This window comes from Solea senegalensis, linkage group LG11 (genome assembly GCF_019176455.1).
Source record: "Solea senegalensis isolate Sse05_10M linkage group LG11, IFAPA_SoseM_1, whole genome shotgun sequence".
Taxonomy (NCBI): Eukaryota; Metazoa; Chordata; class Actinopteri; order Pleuronectiformes; family Soleidae; genus Solea; species Solea senegalensis.
In genome coordinates this window covers 1,326,612-1,345,865 of record NC_058031.1, presented here as the reverse complement: position 1 = coordinate 1,345,865, position 19,254 = coordinate 1,326,612, and the positions used below count along the sequence as shown (strand labels likewise).

The window sequence follows — 19,254 nt, the reverse complement described above, 5'->3', positions numbered from 1 at the left end:
TGATTTACTGATATCTGATAGTACATTGCTGTTACTTCCACTGACATCATTTTTATCTGGTTATTTAATAATAACGTATCTGTTTAAATGAGTTGTGCTTATTAACATCACCTCTACGTTATTTGAAAGTGGGCGCCCTTTGTTTCGTGTCACCATTGATGCGCAAAGGCCTTAATAACAAAATCTAAAAAATGAACCAAAACTCAAAGTCTTGTGGACGCAGCATTTTTTGTATATATTTATGACCAAACTAGAAAGTGAGTACATTTTGGCTGGTCCTCACAACTTGGGTTAAGACTTAGTTTTCGGGGTTAGATTTCAGTATTTAAAAGAAATTCAATCTTAATAAGCAGGATAAAGGAATTGGTCCCTGAGACACTGGCAGGGTTACGTTAAAAACAAAGAGTCAGTGTCAGCTGGTGTGTGTGTGTGTTCTCGTATTTGTTGCCTCTTTAGGACTTTTCCTGACATAAACACTGACCTTGTCAGGACCAGTAGTCCTCACAGAGACCAAAACCTGGAACCTCATTTGTGAGGAACTGGTTAAGCTGAGATTTGACTTGTGGTTAGTGTAAGTTTAGGGATAATGCTTTGTTTCGACTTGTGAAGTGAATGCAGTGTCCTATGAGGACTTGTTTTCAAGAATCAGTGTGTTGTGGGGGTGTTGGTAATCTCCATTTCCAGGATCAGTAACTATTCTCAACACAAAGTTTTCCTTGAGTTAATCAGCGCGACCTACCAACGACGAGCGCTGGTGCGACCGCTCTGCTTTTAACAGCAGCTGTGAGAGCTGCGTTGGTCACTCTGTCGCTGTGTTGCATGTTTGATCGATTTACAGAGAGACGTCTGTGGAGAGCTTGTGGCTTCAGTTATGACACAGTGTCCTGGTTTTTTTCTTTTCCAAAACCAAACACAAACCGGAGAAGCAGCGCATGTCGGATCAAACATCACAGAAGGTGCAGAAGCTAAGTGAACATAGTGTAAAAATAGTATCTCGCGTTTGTTCCGCAAAAAATGCATCATTCTCGTTTATACTCGTACTACTATTTGAGAATATCGTTCCATTAAAGGACACGTGGAAGTTACAGGGAAAAGGTCTTTGGTTGAATCGTCTCAAAGAGCCCGCAGCCTCACGCTGAGCTCTTACAGAACGTGACAGGGAAAAAAAACAAAGAAAAAACGTGGACAGAATCCCTGAAGAGCAGCTGATTCACTTCAAGTGACCACTGATAACAATGTTTGAGTTAAAACAGGAGCAGTGAATGGAGAGGATGTCCCGGTTCAGGTCCAACAGACTTGGTGCTGGGGTTCTTTTAAAAAGAGGGAATGTAGATGATGCTGGTATCTGGAGTGAAGACATCACACTTCATCCACTGGTGAGAAAGGCGAGCGGAGAGAATCGCAATCACTTTTAATCCCACAAGTGTGTTTTCAGGTAGAAGCAGGAAGTAGAGCAGTACCTCGGAAGCATCAGAGAAAAGACTAAGACCTGCAGGAAATGAAGGCAGCAGTTCCTACGGTGGAAAGCAACAGATGTAACTGAGCCCCTTTTATTATTTGCAAAGTCCTGCGTGACGAGGAGTTCTCCACGTCAGTCAGGTACCACAGAGACTCTCAGTTCTTCAGACAGCAAGGGTTCAGACGACTTAATGGGGTTCCATGATGGTGTTGGACAAAAGCCAGGGTTGCTCATCTCTTGCCTGACTTCATGTAGGACGGTATAGCTCCTCGAGCGGTCAGGCCTTCAAAGCGTTTGTACGTGTAGTTGATGAAGACCCAGTCCTTGTTCTTCAGGTCCACCTCCGTCTGGTTGGACACCGGGGCGACTAGAGGAGGAGGAGGAGGAGGAGGAGAAGAGTGTTTGAAGCATTTCCTTACAGAGGCAAGAAACATGAAACCTGTGTGAAGCAGGTAAAAGACATGAAGTACCTGAAGTTGGTGTGAGAATGTCTGAATCGGGGAACTCGTCAAAGTGGGAGGTGTCGTCGATGCTTTTGATCTCTATGGGAATGGCAGCAGGTCTCTCCCTGAAAAACAGAGGAACATCTCAAAGTGAAATACTGCAGTATAATGCAGACAAGAGGTTCCCCAACCCTCCACTGGGGGGCCCTGAAGCTCCAAAGGGCTTTTGATTCATATATATATATATGTATATGTGTATATATATATATATATATATATATATATATATATATATATATATATATATATATATATATATATATACACACACATATACATATATACATACATACATACATACATACATATATTAAATATCGATAAATCATCATTTAATACATTTATTCAGGAAAAACAACAACATTTAAGGGTTAGGGTTAGCTGAATTAATGGGTTTTGAATAACAAAAAAATCTGATGGCAAAGCGCCCAGGTTTGGTTTGATTAATTGTTCCACACTTCACATAGTATAATATTATTTGTCAAATATGGTGGAAAGAAGACGATGTGGTAACTTCTAATAACACGTGTGTCACTTGTGTTATCGCGTCTGAGATCGGTGTGAACACACCATGTGACCAAGGAAAGATTCCACGTGACTGATGCATGTTCTCAATACCAGCTCATGAAAACAGTCCTAACCTGATATGGTCGTAGTCCACGCCCTCAAAGAAAGGATTGGACTTGATCTCCTCGACACCTGTAGCCCCGATTCTGTGCTCCTCCTCACAGCAGAACCTGTTCGAAAACACACAGGAACACAGACGCTTAATACAAAGCACTCTGGATGCAAGTTACTGCTTCAGGACTAAGTTCAAAGCACAGCATCTATGAATCGTACCTGAGGATGAGGTCTTTGGCCTTCTCTGATATGGGAACCTCTGGAGGAAATGTGAGCGTCTCTCGCCAGTTCATCACTTTCCTGTACGTCTCCTGCGGTGTCTCTGAGCAGAACGGAGGGTAACCTGCAGATCACAAAGAACAGCCGTCACTTCTCCCACATGTGCCCTGAACATACTGAATTTCACCGAGGTGTTGTATGTGTGTCTGTGTGTCTGTGAGTCGTTACCTATCAGCATCTCGTACATGATGACACCCAGACTCCACCAGTCGCAGAGCTTGTTGTATCCATTTTGCATAAAGACCTCTGGAGCGATGTAGTCTGGGGTTCCCACCGTCGAGAAAGCCTGACAGGAACAAGCAGAATGTGATTAGGATTAGATTTTTAACCGTAACAAGGTTAAACAAGTTCCATACACAGTCTTCACCAATATAAGTGAAAAGGCAACAAAGAGTGTTGCAGTGCGCGTTCAGACGTACCAGCTGCCTCCTGTTCCTCTTCCAAGTCTCTGCTTTCCTCTTGGAGTTCATGTTCTGAAAGGCTGTGGAGACATTAACACTTTCCAGCTTAGTCTGTGACCTCCTGATGCAATACCTGAATATCTTATAGGGCTGCATGCAGACTATAATAGAAATAAAAAAGAGGCTTTACTGACTTTGTTTACTGAGGTCACTGGGCAGGCTGTGGTTCAGGTTTTTGTAGAACTCAGTGCGGTGAGCTCTCTTCAGCCCGGTGCACAGACCAAAGTCAGACAGCTTCACATGACCCTGGAAACACCACACAAACTCATTAGAGTCATTAAACTAGTAAGTTAAAGTGGTTCACTGTCTGGTCCTCTCTGCATGTTAAATTCACATCAACAGCTGTAGTTTATGGAATTACAAACCATTTAATGTTACTTCTTTCAGTTATAGTCTGTAGTTTTGTTTGAACAGCGTGGAATCAATGGCTGTAGTGACTCACCCTGGAGTCCAGCAGCAGGTTGTCTGGTTTGATGTCTCTGTGGATGAAGCCCAGCTGGTGGATGGAATCAATAGCGAGCACTGTCTCTGCTATGTAGAACTGAGTGGCTTCTTCTGTAAGCGTGTCCTTCTTCATCAGCAGAGTCATCATGTCTCCTGCGGCACACATCACGATCACAGTCGGTCAGAAGTGACTGACTAAAAGTCTTCATCTATCCATGTTTTCACAAACTCATAAGTGGATGGATGTATACATACATACATACATACATACGGCCAAAAATATCAACCCTATAAAACAATACATTAGAATTAAATGTGTGGAACTCCAGAGGGTTGTACCTCCAGGCAGGAACTCCATGATGAGGTAAAGGTTCATCTTATCCTGGAAACTGTAGAACATCTTGACCACCCACAGACTGTCTGCCTCCACCAGAATATCCCGCTCAGCCCGGATATGACCAACCTAACAAACACACAGGGATTCACACAGGTTTGAATGTGGCCAACGCAAGCAACAGCAGCACGACAGTGGGTCTATTCTGTAGCCTCACCTGTTCTTTCTCCAGCATGTCAGCTTTGCGGAGGATCTTCATGGCATAGACGTGACCCGTGTCTTTCTTCTGCACCAGGCGAACCTGGAGGCAGACACAGAAAACTCAAACCACACTGACACAGAAGCTTGATGAGGAAAAACTAAAATTACCCGTCAATCAATCAGTTACATGTTGACATCAAATACATTTTAAAACAAACTCATAATTTACCTCTCCAAAAGCCCCTCGTCCAATCACCTTCAGGGACTCAAAGTCATCCAGACCCAGTCGAGTTCTTTTCAGACGCAGGAACTCTGTCTCTTTTCTTGCATGCTGAGAGCGTCGGATGCGTTTCTGTAAAGCAAAAAGACCACTTTTAAATACACACTTGCTACCTAACTGCATCCATCACTGGACATTTTAATATCAAAACTAAACTGCACTATGTCCCTGGAGGGAAATAACATTCTGTTAGAAGTCAAACACCTTGAATTTTGAATCCCAAAAAGGTATTTTTGAAAAGGAAGCATCATCCCTACTGTTTTTGCCATTAAGACAAACATTGACACTAATCCAGATGTAACTAAATCAATGCAGTAAATCTGCTTTAATGATTATTGTCTTCTCAGGTTGTTATTTTTCTCTGACAAATGTCAAATGGTTTGGACAGAAAGATGGATGGTTGGATATGTGAATGAAAATAACTACTTGTTGAGTTGTAGAAAATATATAGCTACATTGATTTGAGCATAAACGTTCTGATACTAGTCAACAGCTTGCACTTTTGAAGACCATCATTATATACTGCCACAAAGCATTCTGGGAAACCCTGCAAATGTTCATTTGATACTCACCTCTTCATCAGCCAAACCCTCCTGGTCCATCACTTTCTCCAGCTTCTGTTGTCTGAAAAGACACATCTGAGGTGAGTCGAGTGCATCCATGTATGAAACTGTTTATTCTCCTTTTGCCTGAAGGTGATGCTACGACTGTAATATATATTTGCTCAGGCCATAACAAAGGTTATAAGGAGAGACATTTTCCACGGTGAATAAAATGCTTTAGCCTGGACTTTCAACATTAACATGAAAATGGCAGCACTGTGTGCATCCCCAGTGCTATTAACCAGTTTAAGAGATGGACATTGTCTCTGGCTGAAAACATACCAGCCAGAAGGGACACTAGAAAAAACAGATTTTAGCCTTTTAACAAAGTCTACAATATCTTATAAATGACTTCACTGCTTCATGTCACCATTTTGAAACCAGTGATTTTAGCTCACAGAGACACAGGAGCTGCTGGTCCACTGCTGCCTACTGTGATGTAAAATCACTGATTTTCTCTATGGTAAACTTTCTCTTTGTAAACTACACACTTCCTACACCAACTAAAGTCACACAAACTTCAGTTTCCATTTAGAAAAGGGCGTTGAATGATAAGATAACGCAATGAAGCTGATTCTATCATGTGTGCCTTTTGTGTGGCTAGAATCGGTTTCCTTGTCTCAAGCTAGTTTCCCAACCACAGTCATTGTTGACTAAGTGTCAGACTGCAAGTACCTCATGGAACAAAAAAAAAACAGAACTGTCTGTCTATGATGGTCATGTAAAAGGTCAGTGTATAGCGGTTACCTCATCTCTCTCTCCTCATGCTGGGCGATGAGGTTGCTGTAGAAGTTCTCCAGGGTCACTTTGGCCATAGTGACCCGCTCCTTTGTGTGGTTACTCATAGAGGAGCACGAGCTCTGGCCAGTCATTGCCATGCTTTACCTGGAAATGCCCAAAGACAACAAAGTAGATCAGCAATGTGTCCACAGTAAAACATAATCATCCCTGAATGTTAACATCATATGAAATGTATGTCCATTCAGATCAGACTGCTGCCACAGACAACGCAGCACTGTACCACAGAGAGATGGACAGAATAACTGTAGGAAGCAGCTCATCTATTAAGTTCAGAAAAAAGAAGAAGCTGCTGGCTCTGTTGTCCAAGCACAGCAATAACATTGTGACAGTGCCGTTATGAAGAAATAATGATGAAATCAGACTTATGCAAGCAATGCCCAGCTCAGCTCATATCGGTGTTTCAAAACAGACAGCAGTCAGTACACTCACACGTATCCGTGTAGTGTGAACACTCAGTACACTCACTGGAATAGTGCATGGATTTCTGACAGTATAAAGTGGTCTCAAATTAAAATGGCAATTGAAGACTAAAAACTGAATTACATCAGAACATGTTCGTGAATGAGACCAATGTTTCTCAGTAAGTAGGAAGTTGGAGTCCTGTGATAGATTAGTTAAATCAAAACCTTTATTTTTGCTTTTGGCTCCCTCTCTAGGGGTGACCACAGCGGATGCCCTTCCTGACACAATCCACCCATTTATCCAGGCTTGGAGCCAGCACTAGGAGTACACTGGACATATTCCCATGGCTGGGGTGAATTTAGAGTGTCCAATCAACAATTAGGATTGGTACCTTGCTCAGCGGTACCCCAGCCCTTGACCTGGCAGGGACTTGAACCAGCAACTCTCCTGTCACAAGCCAAGTTCCCTTTCCAATTAGGCATGGGTTGCCATTAGTTAAATTACAAAAAAACTTCATACAATAAGCCGAAGCTGCTAAAGAAAACTATAAAAATCAGTGGTTCAATATGATGTAAAAATATGTTGTCTTTCCCCACTATGTCCAATTATTTTCACATTATTTCAAGGATTGTGTCAGCCCTCCATTGATTCATTTAATCACACAATACAACAAATGGGTGTCTAACATGGTATTTTTGTGTTAATACTTCACTTAAAACTCTTGCTCAAACTTTTAACCCTGCTCAAGAAACAGAACGCAGACAGCATTATGTATGGCTGTTAACACCTGGCATTAAAGTCCATCCCAGACTTCATCTCCTGTCATCACATGTAATTGGATCGCACATCCGTGTGCTGTATGTAAATATGCGCCAACGTCCTTTCTCCTCATTATGTTTTACCGGGTTTTACAACACAAACGTGCAAGTAAATCACACTGGAATAAATTGGAAAAAAGACATTAGAAGTAACAAGTACTGAGGCAATGGTTACAAATAAATCAATGTACAGGCCCTGGGAAATGTACTAAATGCAGTGGGTCAGAGGACAGCAGTCTCTCCTGTGTCCCTAGGACCACATACACAAAGGCAAAAGAATGTGACCAAACGTGTCCTTAACTCTCCTCTGAACTCGGTTTTTGGGTGCATTAAGACTAGAGCTGAAACGAATAATTGATTAATCAATCGATGAATCAATTACTAATCAATTCATCAATTATTAATCTATTACTAAATTAATTGACAACTATTTTGATAATCAATTCATCGGTTTGAAGCTTTTTTCATGATTAAAACAAGATTTCAGATTGTTTAAGCTTCTTCAATGTGAATATTTTCTTAACTTCTTTGCTCTGGACAAAACAAGACATTTGAGAATATCATCATGTCCAGGTCTGACACATATCAACATTTTTTTTAGGTTTTCTGATATTTTATGGACCAAATGATTATTCGAGAAAATAATCGAAAGATTAATCGATTATGAAAATAATCATTAGTTGCAGCTCTAATTAAGACCTGAACTTAGGGTTGTCTATTTGAGTGGGATGATACCAGGTCTGAACAAGCTTAACTTCTGTGGGAAGCACTGATTTTATATTCAAATACAGTCAGCAGACATCAGCGCAGGCAGACGGACTAAAAACAGCATCATTTGTTCTGAGAGAAATGACGTGTGTGTATATTTACATGGAAAATGAGGAAGTAAGACCTTATTACAGGAGACACAAATACAGTACTCTGCAAAAAGTCTTGGAGCCAGCCACCTTTAGGTATGTTGTTTTCGCAAATGCTACAGTGACCACATGGTATAATCATTTCTCAATCATTTTATTGGCACACACCCAGAATAATACAGGAAACGTGTATTCAGATTTATAACACATTTTCCAGGAAAATAAAAACAGCTTCTAGAGTTTTCAGTGTCAAGTATTTAGTGTGATCTACCCTTATACTTGAACAATGCGGGCTCTCTTGAAACTGTAGCAGAAACTCATTGATAGCTTTTACTAATACAAAACATTAAAGCTGATGGTAACCTTTTGCACAGTAGTACACACACACAAGTTTCTTCAAAATCAACACAACAAAAAACTTCAGTACAACTATGGAGAGGTAAAACAATTACTTGATTAACATTTAATTTTCTATTCTGACAATCGATTAATCAGCTCGAGTATTTGTTTTTTTGTAAAACTGAAACAAGTTTAATGATTTTTCAGCTTCTTAAATGTGAATACTTTTCAATTCTTTGTGCCACACAGCAATTAAGTCATTAAAACTAAATCATTTTCGTTTGTGGACAAAACAAGACATTTAAGAACATCATCATTTCCAGGTTTGGTAAACACTGATTTTATGTCATTTTATGGACCAAACAAATACGTGATTGATAGTTGCAGGTCTACACAGGACAAATTAGATTTTTTGACATTATAAACATGTTCAGATCAGGGTGGTTTGAACTCTCTTAGACTTGAGGTGCAATCATAGAAGAGGACACGTTTTGATTCTGATGATCCATCATTTCCAGGTTTGAGAAACCCTGATCAACATTTTCTGACATTTTACCGACCAAACCATTACTCAATTTATCAAGGAAATAATCGATAGATTGTAATAGAATGTGTGTGCATTACATGCTTTGAGATGCAAAAACAAAAATGTTAGGAGTGTTTTTCTGTCTATTAAGAACTATATAACATTTAGTTTCTAAACGTTTCATATCACCAAGCCCTCTTTACTCCATTACGTTGTTGAAAACAATAACCTTATCCTATTCAGTGTTCAGAAATGATGTTCTACATGCCTTGGTTGTGATGAAAGAATGATTTAATTTCGGTTTCCTCTATCATCTCAGAATAGTCTAGGCAGATATTTCAAGTTAAGTCCAACAACTGTACCTAATAAAGTGACCAGAGAATGTACACTTCGTGCGATGTGGCCATGTGTTTAGTTAATATTACACATGGATTAAAGCAGGTTAAGTCTTGTGTCCCACTGAAAAAGCGTCAGTTAGTTATGTCCGTTCTGTTCAGCTGTAGTCAAACACAGACTGACTTACAACACGTAGCACTTACGAGTTGTTGGTTTCAGTAGCAACGTAGCCATTCATTAACTGCAAAGCAAACGCGTCACATCACGTAAAGCTCATTTAACATATTGTGCCGCAACATTTGCCCAACTGACGCTGTTATCGACGAGTTTGAGTGGTTTCAGGAAACACGCAGCCTCAAAAACAGCAACTTTAACCAGCTAATATCAGTTAGCTTGCTAGTTAGCCATTAAAGTTCCTGACGGCGTAAAGACAGCAGGGGAAGTAGGAAACGGCACTGGATATTACTTTCAAATTAAAACCAACCCGTGTGGGGGCCAGAGTCGTTCAACGGCCCACGCGTGACTAAGAACTTTATTTTGAAAGCCCTCACCAGATATTCAAAAAATTTGATTTTCACGGACTTGACGACCCGAAGTTACCCAAAGCAAACAGCGATGGGAAAGTTAGCTCGTTAACGTTAGCCACTTCTCTGCTAAAATACATCGAGTCGTCTGTTTTGAACTATACACGTACACACCAGGTCGCGTCAATGAGGTCTTTGCTCGAGATGATTATCTTAAGAAAGCGCCAGACACGTCCTCCTTTAGCTCACTTGTTTTGTTTTTTCATACTTGGTCTTTGTTCGCTTACCTAGGTCGAAGGTGCGGTATCTGCGGTCTTTTCCTCTTCGTTTCACAGTGCAGCGTGTCACCGTCAGTCCCAGCTAAACACGACCCCTGGTGGCCAGACCTGTAAGTGCAGCAGGCGGAGCTTTAACGTGACTTTTTCAGAATAAGCCTGTTCTGATTGACATTGTGGGGTTCCAGCGAGCAAAACATAAAATCATCAAAGGTCCTTTTAAATAGAACGTAATTTTAAATGTAACACTTTACCCCACATCTGCATATCGTATGTGAAGTTGGGAGAGTAAATAAACTAGTCAACAATATACAACTTTGGTAATTAAAGGTCCACAAGGGGGAGCTTTCTCTGCATCTATAAAGTCATTCCAGGACATGTTGATGTATGACCTTTTTAAGGCTGTAATAGGTCACAAAAATATGCATCCTTATGTTTTTGTGACTCTTGTAATATTTGGACACACCATTCACATTTATGAATCACTTTTTTGCCAGGATAATGACATGCTCAAGGATCGCTGCTGTTTGAGCTTTTATAGTGGAACCAGCACTAATGTTTTTATTAACAATATATAATAGCAATTATTTCTTATATGAACTAGTAACATTAATGATAACAACAAAAATACAGCATGTTCAATCTTTGTGCCAGTTCCATTTCAAACAGGTGCACATATGCACAGTGCAACAATAAAAGTAATAATTTTTTACTTCATTCAGCCAGTTACTGAGGCAGACCACTTTGTTTACATTATCAGGGGACAACGGCATGGCCAGAGAGTGAGAAGGGTCAAGGGGGCCGTGCAAGGCAGGTGTTCAAACGGAAGTAGCTTCGCGGCTACAACCATGTTACGGGCACTGTCAGTGTCAAGTGTGCTTCATTTTTCCTTGATTTTCCATTCGTTTGCAACATCCGGAAAATGGTCAGCACATGCCTCGACATAGTGTCGCTCCGACGTTTGACTCAGTTAGTGCAATCGACTTCAGAGTCAAGTCTTGATCAATGAAATGCGCTGTGACGCCCAAGTAGTTGTGGTTGTTCACAGAAGTCCAGTGGTCTGCTGTGAGGAGACCCGGGCGGCGGACTGCTTAGGGTACGGGGGCCGACGGCGGCCCTTCTCGCGGATTCCCCCGTATCCTTTGCTTGCTTGAGCATGTTCCTCCGCCGTGCTCTGTCGTCCTCATACAAAGTGTGTATTCTTGACCCGCCGGTTCCTCTCGAGGGTAGATTATAAAAGGGATCTCGCAACGCCCATGACTTCCGTCAGCCCTTTATTCTCTACTGGGTCAGTCGCTACCGGAAGTAAACAAACAACGCTAACGGCGTTCATTTTTTTAACGCATTAAATGTTTTAAATTAATCGTTAACGTTGACAGCACTAATACATAGTAATGACCAGACAGATGATGAATCATCTCCCCTCAAACGCCTTGCTCGTGTGTTTGAACCATGGAGACAGTTCTACAAATTCTATGGTAAAACATTTCAGAATCACACATGTACATAAAGAAAAAGACAAAAACACCACCATGACTGATGTTAAAAAAATCTTTAATTAAAGAGTTTGTGTAACTGCGCTTTGTTAAAATGTAAAGCTCAAAGGAAATGGAGCTGCAGCAATTTCACATATACACATCTATTTACACGTGAACGTCATGTGATCAGCATCTGACATAAAAACATGGCTTATTTAATCACAGGCGGAAGCGATCTGAAAAGTTTGGAGAGTGTGGGACAGTGAGAGGAACTTCACTCTTCTTCACTGCTACAGGTCTGTAGTGTCTGATGGGCTGAGCTTTATGAACCTGCACAGAAAACAGAGATTAAACATTTCACTCAAGTCATGTGTGTCCCCGATCTCCAAGTACAAATTGTCACATTTGCCACCGACCTGTTCGTGTCGCAGCCTGGCGACCTCCTCTTTTTCTCGCTCCTCCTCCTCTTGCCTCTGCTGCTCCTCCATTAGCGCCCTGAGAGCGTCCTTCTCGCTGGCCAATTTTTCATACTCCTGTCGCTCCCGAGCACGCCGCTCTGTCGACAGCTCAAAGGCCTCTACCGCTGTGGAAGAGTTAGAGAGGTCTTAAGAGTGTAGTGACAGATATTGTCGGGGCAAGAGGAGCACAGTGAGTCACATGACACAAAGCAGTTTTCAGTGAACTGAATCATTAGAATCAGCTCAGTACTTCCTACACGACTGAACGTAGACATGGGGTCTGGTCACAGGTTTTGACTGGGCTCACGATTGCTGGTTTTCGGGAGTGCTGTCACTAAATACACCAGACTCCTCTCTTAAATGTTACGACTTTAGAAATGTCCTTGTCAAATGTTGGAAATGAACGCATGGATTTTTACATCTATTTAACTGATCTACAGTACGGCATTGTTCATGTGTTTATTCCTTTATTGGATGCACTCAATGCACACCAGTGATTACACTGGCCGCACAACAACTGTCTAGTGGAAAAGCGCCATTAGTCATACCTACTGCAGCCCGCTCCCCCTTTTTGGGCTGGAAAGGCTCTTTATGAGTGACTGTGTTAGGCCTGGCTCTGAACGTTGCTGCTTCCTCGAGTTGTTTCTGTTCTTCTTTCAGCTACAAGACACAGAAGACACGTCTGAATTCCAACATTTCCAAAAAACACATCTGTGCAGGGTTCAGCGGTAGATCTATCCATCCATCGTACCATCTGTTCCCTTTGACTGCTCTTCACAGCACCACGTTCATCCGCGATCAGTCTGAAGGGCTCAGGCTTTGTGGGCTCCAGCTTCTTCTTTTCAGGGAGCAGCACAGTGTCAAAGTTTGGCAGCAGCTGAGCTTTGAACTGAGGAACCTGAAACAGTCACAGCAAACTTAGAAAGTTACAGCTGCTCTTCTCTGATACACACTGAGCCGAGCTGAGGGAGTGAATGAGACTCACCTCTTCATTTCGCAGCTCCTCCAGCTTCTTCTCTTTCAGTGCCCTCCTCTCTAGTTCCCTCTTCTCAAAGGAGAAAGGACACACCTCCACATGGTGGCTCTCTGGAAGCCGCGGCTGGAAGGGGAGGCCGAAGTGAGGCACCGGAGGAGCCTTGATTGGTGACGGCTGTTTGACCTGACAAGAGACAAGACCAGGTTAAAAGGACTTTTCCATGGAAATCCTGCAGTGGATGTTAGCATTGCTGACATGATTATTGTTGTAGTAATACACGTTTTCCTTACTTCCTCGGCCTTACGCTCCACACGAACCCTGTTCTTCAGAGCAAAAGCTGGAGACTCTGGAACAGTTGGATTGAGAACTCTCTTTTCTGGTATTCCCTGTTGACAAGAAATCCTCCCCTTTACATTCATCCACCTAAAGTTAGACAAGTCTTCTTGATCTCATATGACAGGGACTCACCACGACTCCTTCCAGGATCTTCTTGGGCAGAGGTTGAGATTTAAAGGTGTGTGGCTTCTCTTCCTGGGGCTTCTGTCTCCCCTGCAGCCTTTTTTCAATCTGCAGCTCAAAGCCTTCAGGCACCGTGGGTTCCTTCACTGCCGGCTTCTTCAGCTCCTCTGCACGCTCCAGGATTTTCTTGTTCAGCTCCAGGGCCTTGAATTTAAACCTGCCATCACAACAGAACATTCATTAACGGCCCGCGATATTTGACAATCCAACATGGAAGATCAAAGACCTCTACTTTATTTCAAAATTACATTAAAGCTATAGTGCATGACTGGAACATTTCGTACAAACATATTTGAAAATGCTGTAAAAAAGCTGTTTTACCAAGAGACAGAATTATAAGTTATGTCTATGTGTATGTGTGTGTGCGCTCATGTAAACATTTTGGTCCGTTTGGTCAATTGTTGCAGAAAGGTGTGACCACTTGTTTTAGTGATTAAAACTTTATTTTGTAAAAAGATCTTACTTGTGAAGTTTGTCCACCTCCTCAGCCTCCAGTTCAGCACTGCTCTTAACAGTCGGCGGGCGAAACCTCTGGCGGGTCATCAGGTGAGGGGTGTGAGGCTCAGTGAGCTTCAGGTGGCCACCTTTTACTGGAGATGGTCCTTTATTTTATAAACATACAAAGCTCAGTGACACAGGACAGAGACGAGGAGTTACAGGACAAAGTAGTGAAGATTAAAATGTCTTCAGCACCTCTCTCTTGATTCTGACGGCTGCGCAGATGGTAGCGCTCAGGAGTTCTCGTCTGGAACTGGGCTATCTTCTCAGCCATGGACACATAAGCTCCTGTTCCATCCACCTCTCTCTTGTTGCCTCTCGACAGATTGAAGGGTTTTGGTACCGTGGCACCTTTCATTGCCTTCACCTAAAAAGTAAACAGTGCATGAAGATATGAATGAACTTAATCAAATACTTCTGCAGTGGTTTTCAATTTCTATTACGTTAAAAAGTACCTAAGCTTCTACAAAAGAACTGTATCATATGTTATCACTTAACTGTTGTTTCTATTAAATAACATTTTATCTAAGTACTTTGATCATATGAAGAACTCACAGGGGACGAAGGTTTACGAAGCTGACTCATAAAGTCCACTTCTCTCTGTGCACTGCTGGATGAAGTGGTCGTCTTCACACGCGTGTCCGTGTTGAAGTGGAACTCTTTAGGCACAGTTGTAGACAGGACAGTCTTCTTTGGTGGTGGATCTGAAAGGACAGTGACAAAGACGTCCTTTTAGAAATCATCGTGGAGCTGCAGCTGCTCATAAAGTCAGTAAATCAGTTGTGTCCACTCACTTCCAGCCAGAGCAGCTTTGTAGCTCGCCTCGTTCTTCTTGCGGTGCAGAGCCACTTCTTTCTGGAGGTTCCTGATGCGCTCCAGCTCCTGTTCTTCAGAGCTACATGGCCTGTTTGAACACAAAATAAATTCTTAGTTTTACAAGAACTCTCCAGTTCCAGTAATTGACCGTATCTTTTCTTCAGTTTGTGAATGAGCAAAAACAACCCCAGCTGGTCGACGTATATGTCCTAATACAGCCATCCATCAATATCATTTCTTAGTTAAGCGCCAAGATGTTCTGGTTTAAAGTGAATATACACACAGTATGTGAACTGACTTCAGACCAAATGTATGGTAGAGTGATCTTACTCTGTGTGTGCAGTATTGGAAGCTGCCGCCCTGGGCTTGGGTGCAGTCCTGGAACTCAATTGTGCACTTCTGCGAAGTCCAGCCCTGGAATTCGGCTGTACACTTCTGCGGAGGACGCTGCTGGCTTTTTGAGCTGGACGAGCAACAGGACTCCTGGAACAAAATAGCTATAATTAAAAACTCAAATAAAAAATAATTAAATCGTGAAACAAAGTAGTGGCGTCAACAGAGCATATTATTGAAAAACTGGTACAGAACCTATAAAACCACTTCAGGTGCAGAGCATGTGCTGCTGTAGAGTGCAGGAGAACGGTAGAACGATGAGACTTACTTTTTGTGTTTCTTTGAGGGTGGAGCTGCGGTTGGTGGTGGGGCTGAACTACCAGTTGCCCCCTTACGTTTTGAAACCCTAAATTAAAATAATAAAAAAAAGGATTTATGGTGGTCAGTACTTCACTATGAAAAGCATACAAGTTTCTCAAGTGCCTAAACACCCATTTCCACTGAATAGGATTTGCTATGAAGGCAATTTTAAACCTAATCACACAACTACATCCAGACTGGAGCAGCACAAAGATTTTCAGCCACCCTGCATGTCCACTCACATGATAATACAGCTTTAACAATTACAAGCCACATCTCACTCTGTCATACACGTGTAGCCTTCACATGAACAGTACCTGCGTGGTTGGGCAGGAGGTTGATTTGCCGCTGCTGCTGCTGTCCTCCTCCTTGGTTGAGCATTGGTCTGAGACACAGTAGTTCCAGTTCCCCAAGATGTGACAATATTTGGAGGTGGATAAGTGGACGTGCCAGGCACTAGAACATTGATCAGTCCACATAAGCAGTCATATGTAGAATACGTCATTGAATTATATAACAATTGTTTTAAAAGTATTTAAACTGAAAACTTTCGTACACACAGTAGTGAAAAAATACACTCCTGTGTGACATTTCCCTGGTAGTTGTTGGAGACTAACCCACGTTGTTTTAGGATTGTTAAGTAGTTTTAACTGATCTACAGTTCGGCACTGTTCAGTTTGATTTCTGTGGGCACTCTGATCAATCACTGGCCGGCAGTCTGGCAACGTCACGCATAGTATCTACTCAGCGGGCTTCCACGCAAGAGCAGGTACTAAAAAAAACATGCTGGTGGAAACAAAACTTAACCATGCCGAGGTGAAATGAGCTGAGCCGGTGAAAAGAGAGAACTCACCATTGTCCACGTCTGTCTTGACGTGAGGACTGACAATAGCCTTGGGCACATTGGGAATATTACTTCTCATAAAGGGCCAGTCGGGTCTGGAAGGTGTACAAAGGTGACCATCTGCTCCCCCACCCTGTTGTTCTGTATGTAGGACACAGTGGCAGATAAAACATACACACACACCAGCCAATTTATTAGCCAATCACAACTGAATGTAATGGAATGTAAAAATGAATACATTTCGAGTTGGGGACATAGTCAAGGCAACCTGCCAAAGTTCAAACCAAGCACCATAACGGGGAAGAAAGGGGAATTGAATGGTAGGTGTTGCTTGATGGGCGGGTCTGAGTATTCCCGAAACTGCTGATCTACTGTGATTTACACCCACAACTATTTCAAGAATTTACAGAGAATGCTCCAAAAAAAGCGGGTTTTCTGGGGACCACATTGCCTTGATGATGCCAGAGGTCAGAGAAGAGGAGAATGTTGTTCAAAGAGATACATCATCCCTTCACTTCTCTGTGTACCTAATAAAGTGGAGACAAATAAATCTCAGCCACTCACCAAACCACTGATCATCACTCTCATTATTCTCCAGCTCTTTTAAGTCGATGACATGAGACGGAGCATCAAATTCGTAGGATTCAGCGGCGCCACCAGAGACGTTGTCGGCCATTTTTCTCACAATATTCCTATTATGACAGACACAGCGAACCTGGAATTTAAGTCAATATCAGAGGTCAACGGTACAAACTCAACGTCTGACGCGCGATTAATTGTTGAATACAAGTGCGTTAATATAACAGTTAGTTAGTAAAAGCCATCTGGACTTTAGTGTAAAGTTATCGCTGGCTAACACTAACTCACCTAAGCATACGCTGCCGCCATAGAGTTAAGTTGTATACCAACGAACTATTAACTAAATAATATGATCATATATTGCTAACATTTGGCTAAAATAATGTGTTAGTAATTGTGTAAAATGAGCTGAAAAGCTTACCGACGCTGTGTATTCACAGACAAACGAGGACAAACTGCAGAGACGTCGCGCGGCCTCACACTTTTGAACCAACCAATAACAAACGTCCAGATTCTCACAGCTCACATCTTATTGGCTGTTGCTTCTTCTTCGCGTTTGTTTTTAATTTTTCTTTTCTTCTACTTCTTCTTCTCCCAGTTCTTTCTGGCGGTTGACAAAGCAGCCGTTGGCTCATTACCGCCATCTTGTGAGAGGGTAGTTCAACGGGATGATTTTATTTACTTATCTAATGCTTCCTGTGTGTTGTATTTTTCACATGTTTACTTATTATTAGTGTTTTTCAAAAATAAATTACTTTTTTAATACCTTTTCTGATTGTTTTTCTGTTTTTCGGGGGAGTCATTTTTTCTGAATTATCGAGATACGTCGAACTCTCGCGAGAACCTCCAATCTGCAAGTGACTCCCATGGACCCATGGTATGACTCCTCAAAATCAGAATCAGAATCAGAAGAGCTTTATTGCCAAGTATGATTTGCACATACAAGAAATTTGTTCTGGTGACATAGGTGCATACAAGCATAGAAAGTTTAAAAAAAAAAGAAAAGTGAAACAGTAAGAAGTTAAGTGAAACTTAACTTCACACATACATGCCCCATCAACTATCTATAACACTTTATAACAGTGAAATATCACAATGTAAGCATTGATTTTTTTTCAACTAATTTGTTTCATACAAATGAACATTAAACCTTGTGTTGCCCACTAGATGGCGCCATCAAGTGCACTCTCTCTAGAATTGTTTTGGGAGTACTTCGCAATTGAGCTCGCCAGACCATGTGACCAACACGCAATGCATTTTGGGGGATAAAGGCAAAGTGCCGGTAGTCCGGATGTTTACTTTTTTGTTTAGCTGCCAATGACGCAGACAAATGCACCGCAAACACGTGATGCAGTTGCCACCTACAGCCATTTCAAGCGATTTCAAAGATATAGATAATTAATAATAGAGAGAAAATATACAGCCCACCTACACCCGACTAAAAATGCTGCTGCTTTTTATTTACATTTTTACAGTCTGTGCAAAGAGAAGCATGAGATATAAAAGATGTTTGGATCATATCAGATTTAGTCTTTTTTTCCTATTCTGTATCAGATCAACTCATCCCTAATTATAATAACACTAATAATAATATCCAGTTCATTTACATGTAAATACATTAATGTATATAAAATATGTTGCTGGTGTTATGCTATTTATTTTATTAACATTGTTCTCGCAACTTTTAAATTCAAATTAAGCATAACCTATAATTTCTCCTGTTATTTTTTGATTAATACAGATTTATCCTACTCATTAAAATAATATTTCATTTTTGAACAACCTATCTAAATGTGTGCTTTTATGTTGCTTCCCCCTAACCAACAACATATTTAATTATTGATTTAAAAACGTTCATGAGGGGAAATGGACTCGGTGAAATTGAGAACGAGTCGCTCCTTCTTCTGTATCGTCCTCTCTACGATGATCTAAAAACACCTTCACCAAGCGTAAACCCAGAAATATTCTCATGTACTGATGACGACAGAGTAGAATGGATGTTTTTACGTTTAAATGTATACAAGTTTGTTTCTAGTTTGCTGTGGTTTGTGTTCTTCTCTTTGTTGCTGGTCTGTACGTTTAAATAATGGTGTCTTATAAGCCCATTTGGGGCTAGGCATACTCGTACTTATTCATGACACAATAATAAAGAAGAATCAATCAACACTGTAGCTCAATCATCTCAATGTGTCATTTGTCAACGATGAAATCAAACAAAAACAACAGATTGAGCTGTTTGATGTATATTAAAGCGTCATGCAGCACAGTTGGGCTCATATATTATCCCACAGGGGTCATTGCACAGAGAGGAATTCTGGGATAACAGAGTCT

The 19,254-nt window shown here is 41.5% G+C and overlaps 2 protein-coding genes across 5 annotated transcripts; both read right to left on the bottom strand.

Moving 5' to 3' along the window:
- Nucleotides 1-496: 496 nt before the first annotated feature.
- stk38a (serine/threonine kinase 38a) lies at nucleotides 497-10,154 on the bottom strand. 2 transcript variants are annotated; one of them, XM_044038896.1, is made up of 14 exons: nucleotides 10,075-10,154; nucleotides 5,932-6,069; nucleotides 5,155-5,206; nucleotides 4,532-4,654; nucleotides 4,319-4,402; nucleotides 4,107-4,230; nucleotides 3,766-3,920; nucleotides 3,458-3,569; nucleotides 3,282-3,343; nucleotides 3,031-3,148; nucleotides 2,803-2,926; nucleotides 2,604-2,699; nucleotides 1,930-2,027; nucleotides 497-1,826 (listed from the first exon to the last, which is right to left on the bottom strand). In XM_044038896.1, the coding sequence occupies exons 2-14, from the start codon at nucleotides 6,060-6,062 to the stop codon at nucleotides 1,690-1,692; spliced, it is 1,416 nt and encodes a 471-aa protein (XP_043894831.1). In that variant the 5' UTR covers nucleotides 6,063-6,069; nucleotides 10,075-10,154; the 3' UTR covers nucleotides 497-1,689. The 2 variants fall into 2 exon arrangements, with proteins under 2 accessions (XP_043894831.1, XP_043894832.1); XM_044038897.1 differs by lacking the exon at nucleotides 10,075-10,154 and adding an exon at nucleotides 9,467-9,674.
- Nucleotides 10,155-11,599: 1,445 nt separating this feature from the next.
- Nucleotides 11,600-17,425, bottom strand: LOC122776613 (targeting protein for Xklp2-B-like). Of its 3 annotated transcripts, none has more exons than XM_044037224.1 (17): nucleotides 17,345-17,425; nucleotides 16,909-17,059; nucleotides 16,354-16,485; nucleotides 15,818-15,956; nucleotides 15,469-15,546; nucleotides 15,138-15,290; nucleotides 14,786-14,895; nucleotides 14,547-14,695; nucleotides 14,187-14,358; nucleotides 13,957-14,095; nucleotides 13,443-13,650; nucleotides 13,265-13,360; nucleotides 12,984-13,157; nucleotides 12,750-12,896; nucleotides 12,547-12,658; nucleotides 11,957-12,123; nucleotides 11,600-11,870 (listed from the first exon to the last, which is right to left on the bottom strand). In XM_044037224.1, the coding sequence occupies exons 2-17, from the start codon at nucleotides 17,018-17,020 to the stop codon at nucleotides 11,760-11,762; spliced, it is 2,199 nt and encodes a 732-aa protein (XP_043893159.1). In that variant the 5' UTR covers nucleotides 17,021-17,059; nucleotides 17,345-17,425; the 3' UTR covers nucleotides 11,600-11,759. The 3 variants fall into 3 exon arrangements, with proteins under 3 accessions (XP_043893159.1, XP_043893156.1, XP_043893158.1); XM_044037221.1 differs by having other exon boundaries at nucleotides 11,957-12,144; nucleotides 17,345-17,424; XM_044037223.1 differs by having other exon boundaries at nucleotides 11,957-12,144; nucleotides 16,909-17,036; nucleotides 17,345-17,413.
- Between the last annotated feature and the right edge of the window lie 1,829 nt (nucleotides 17,426-19,254).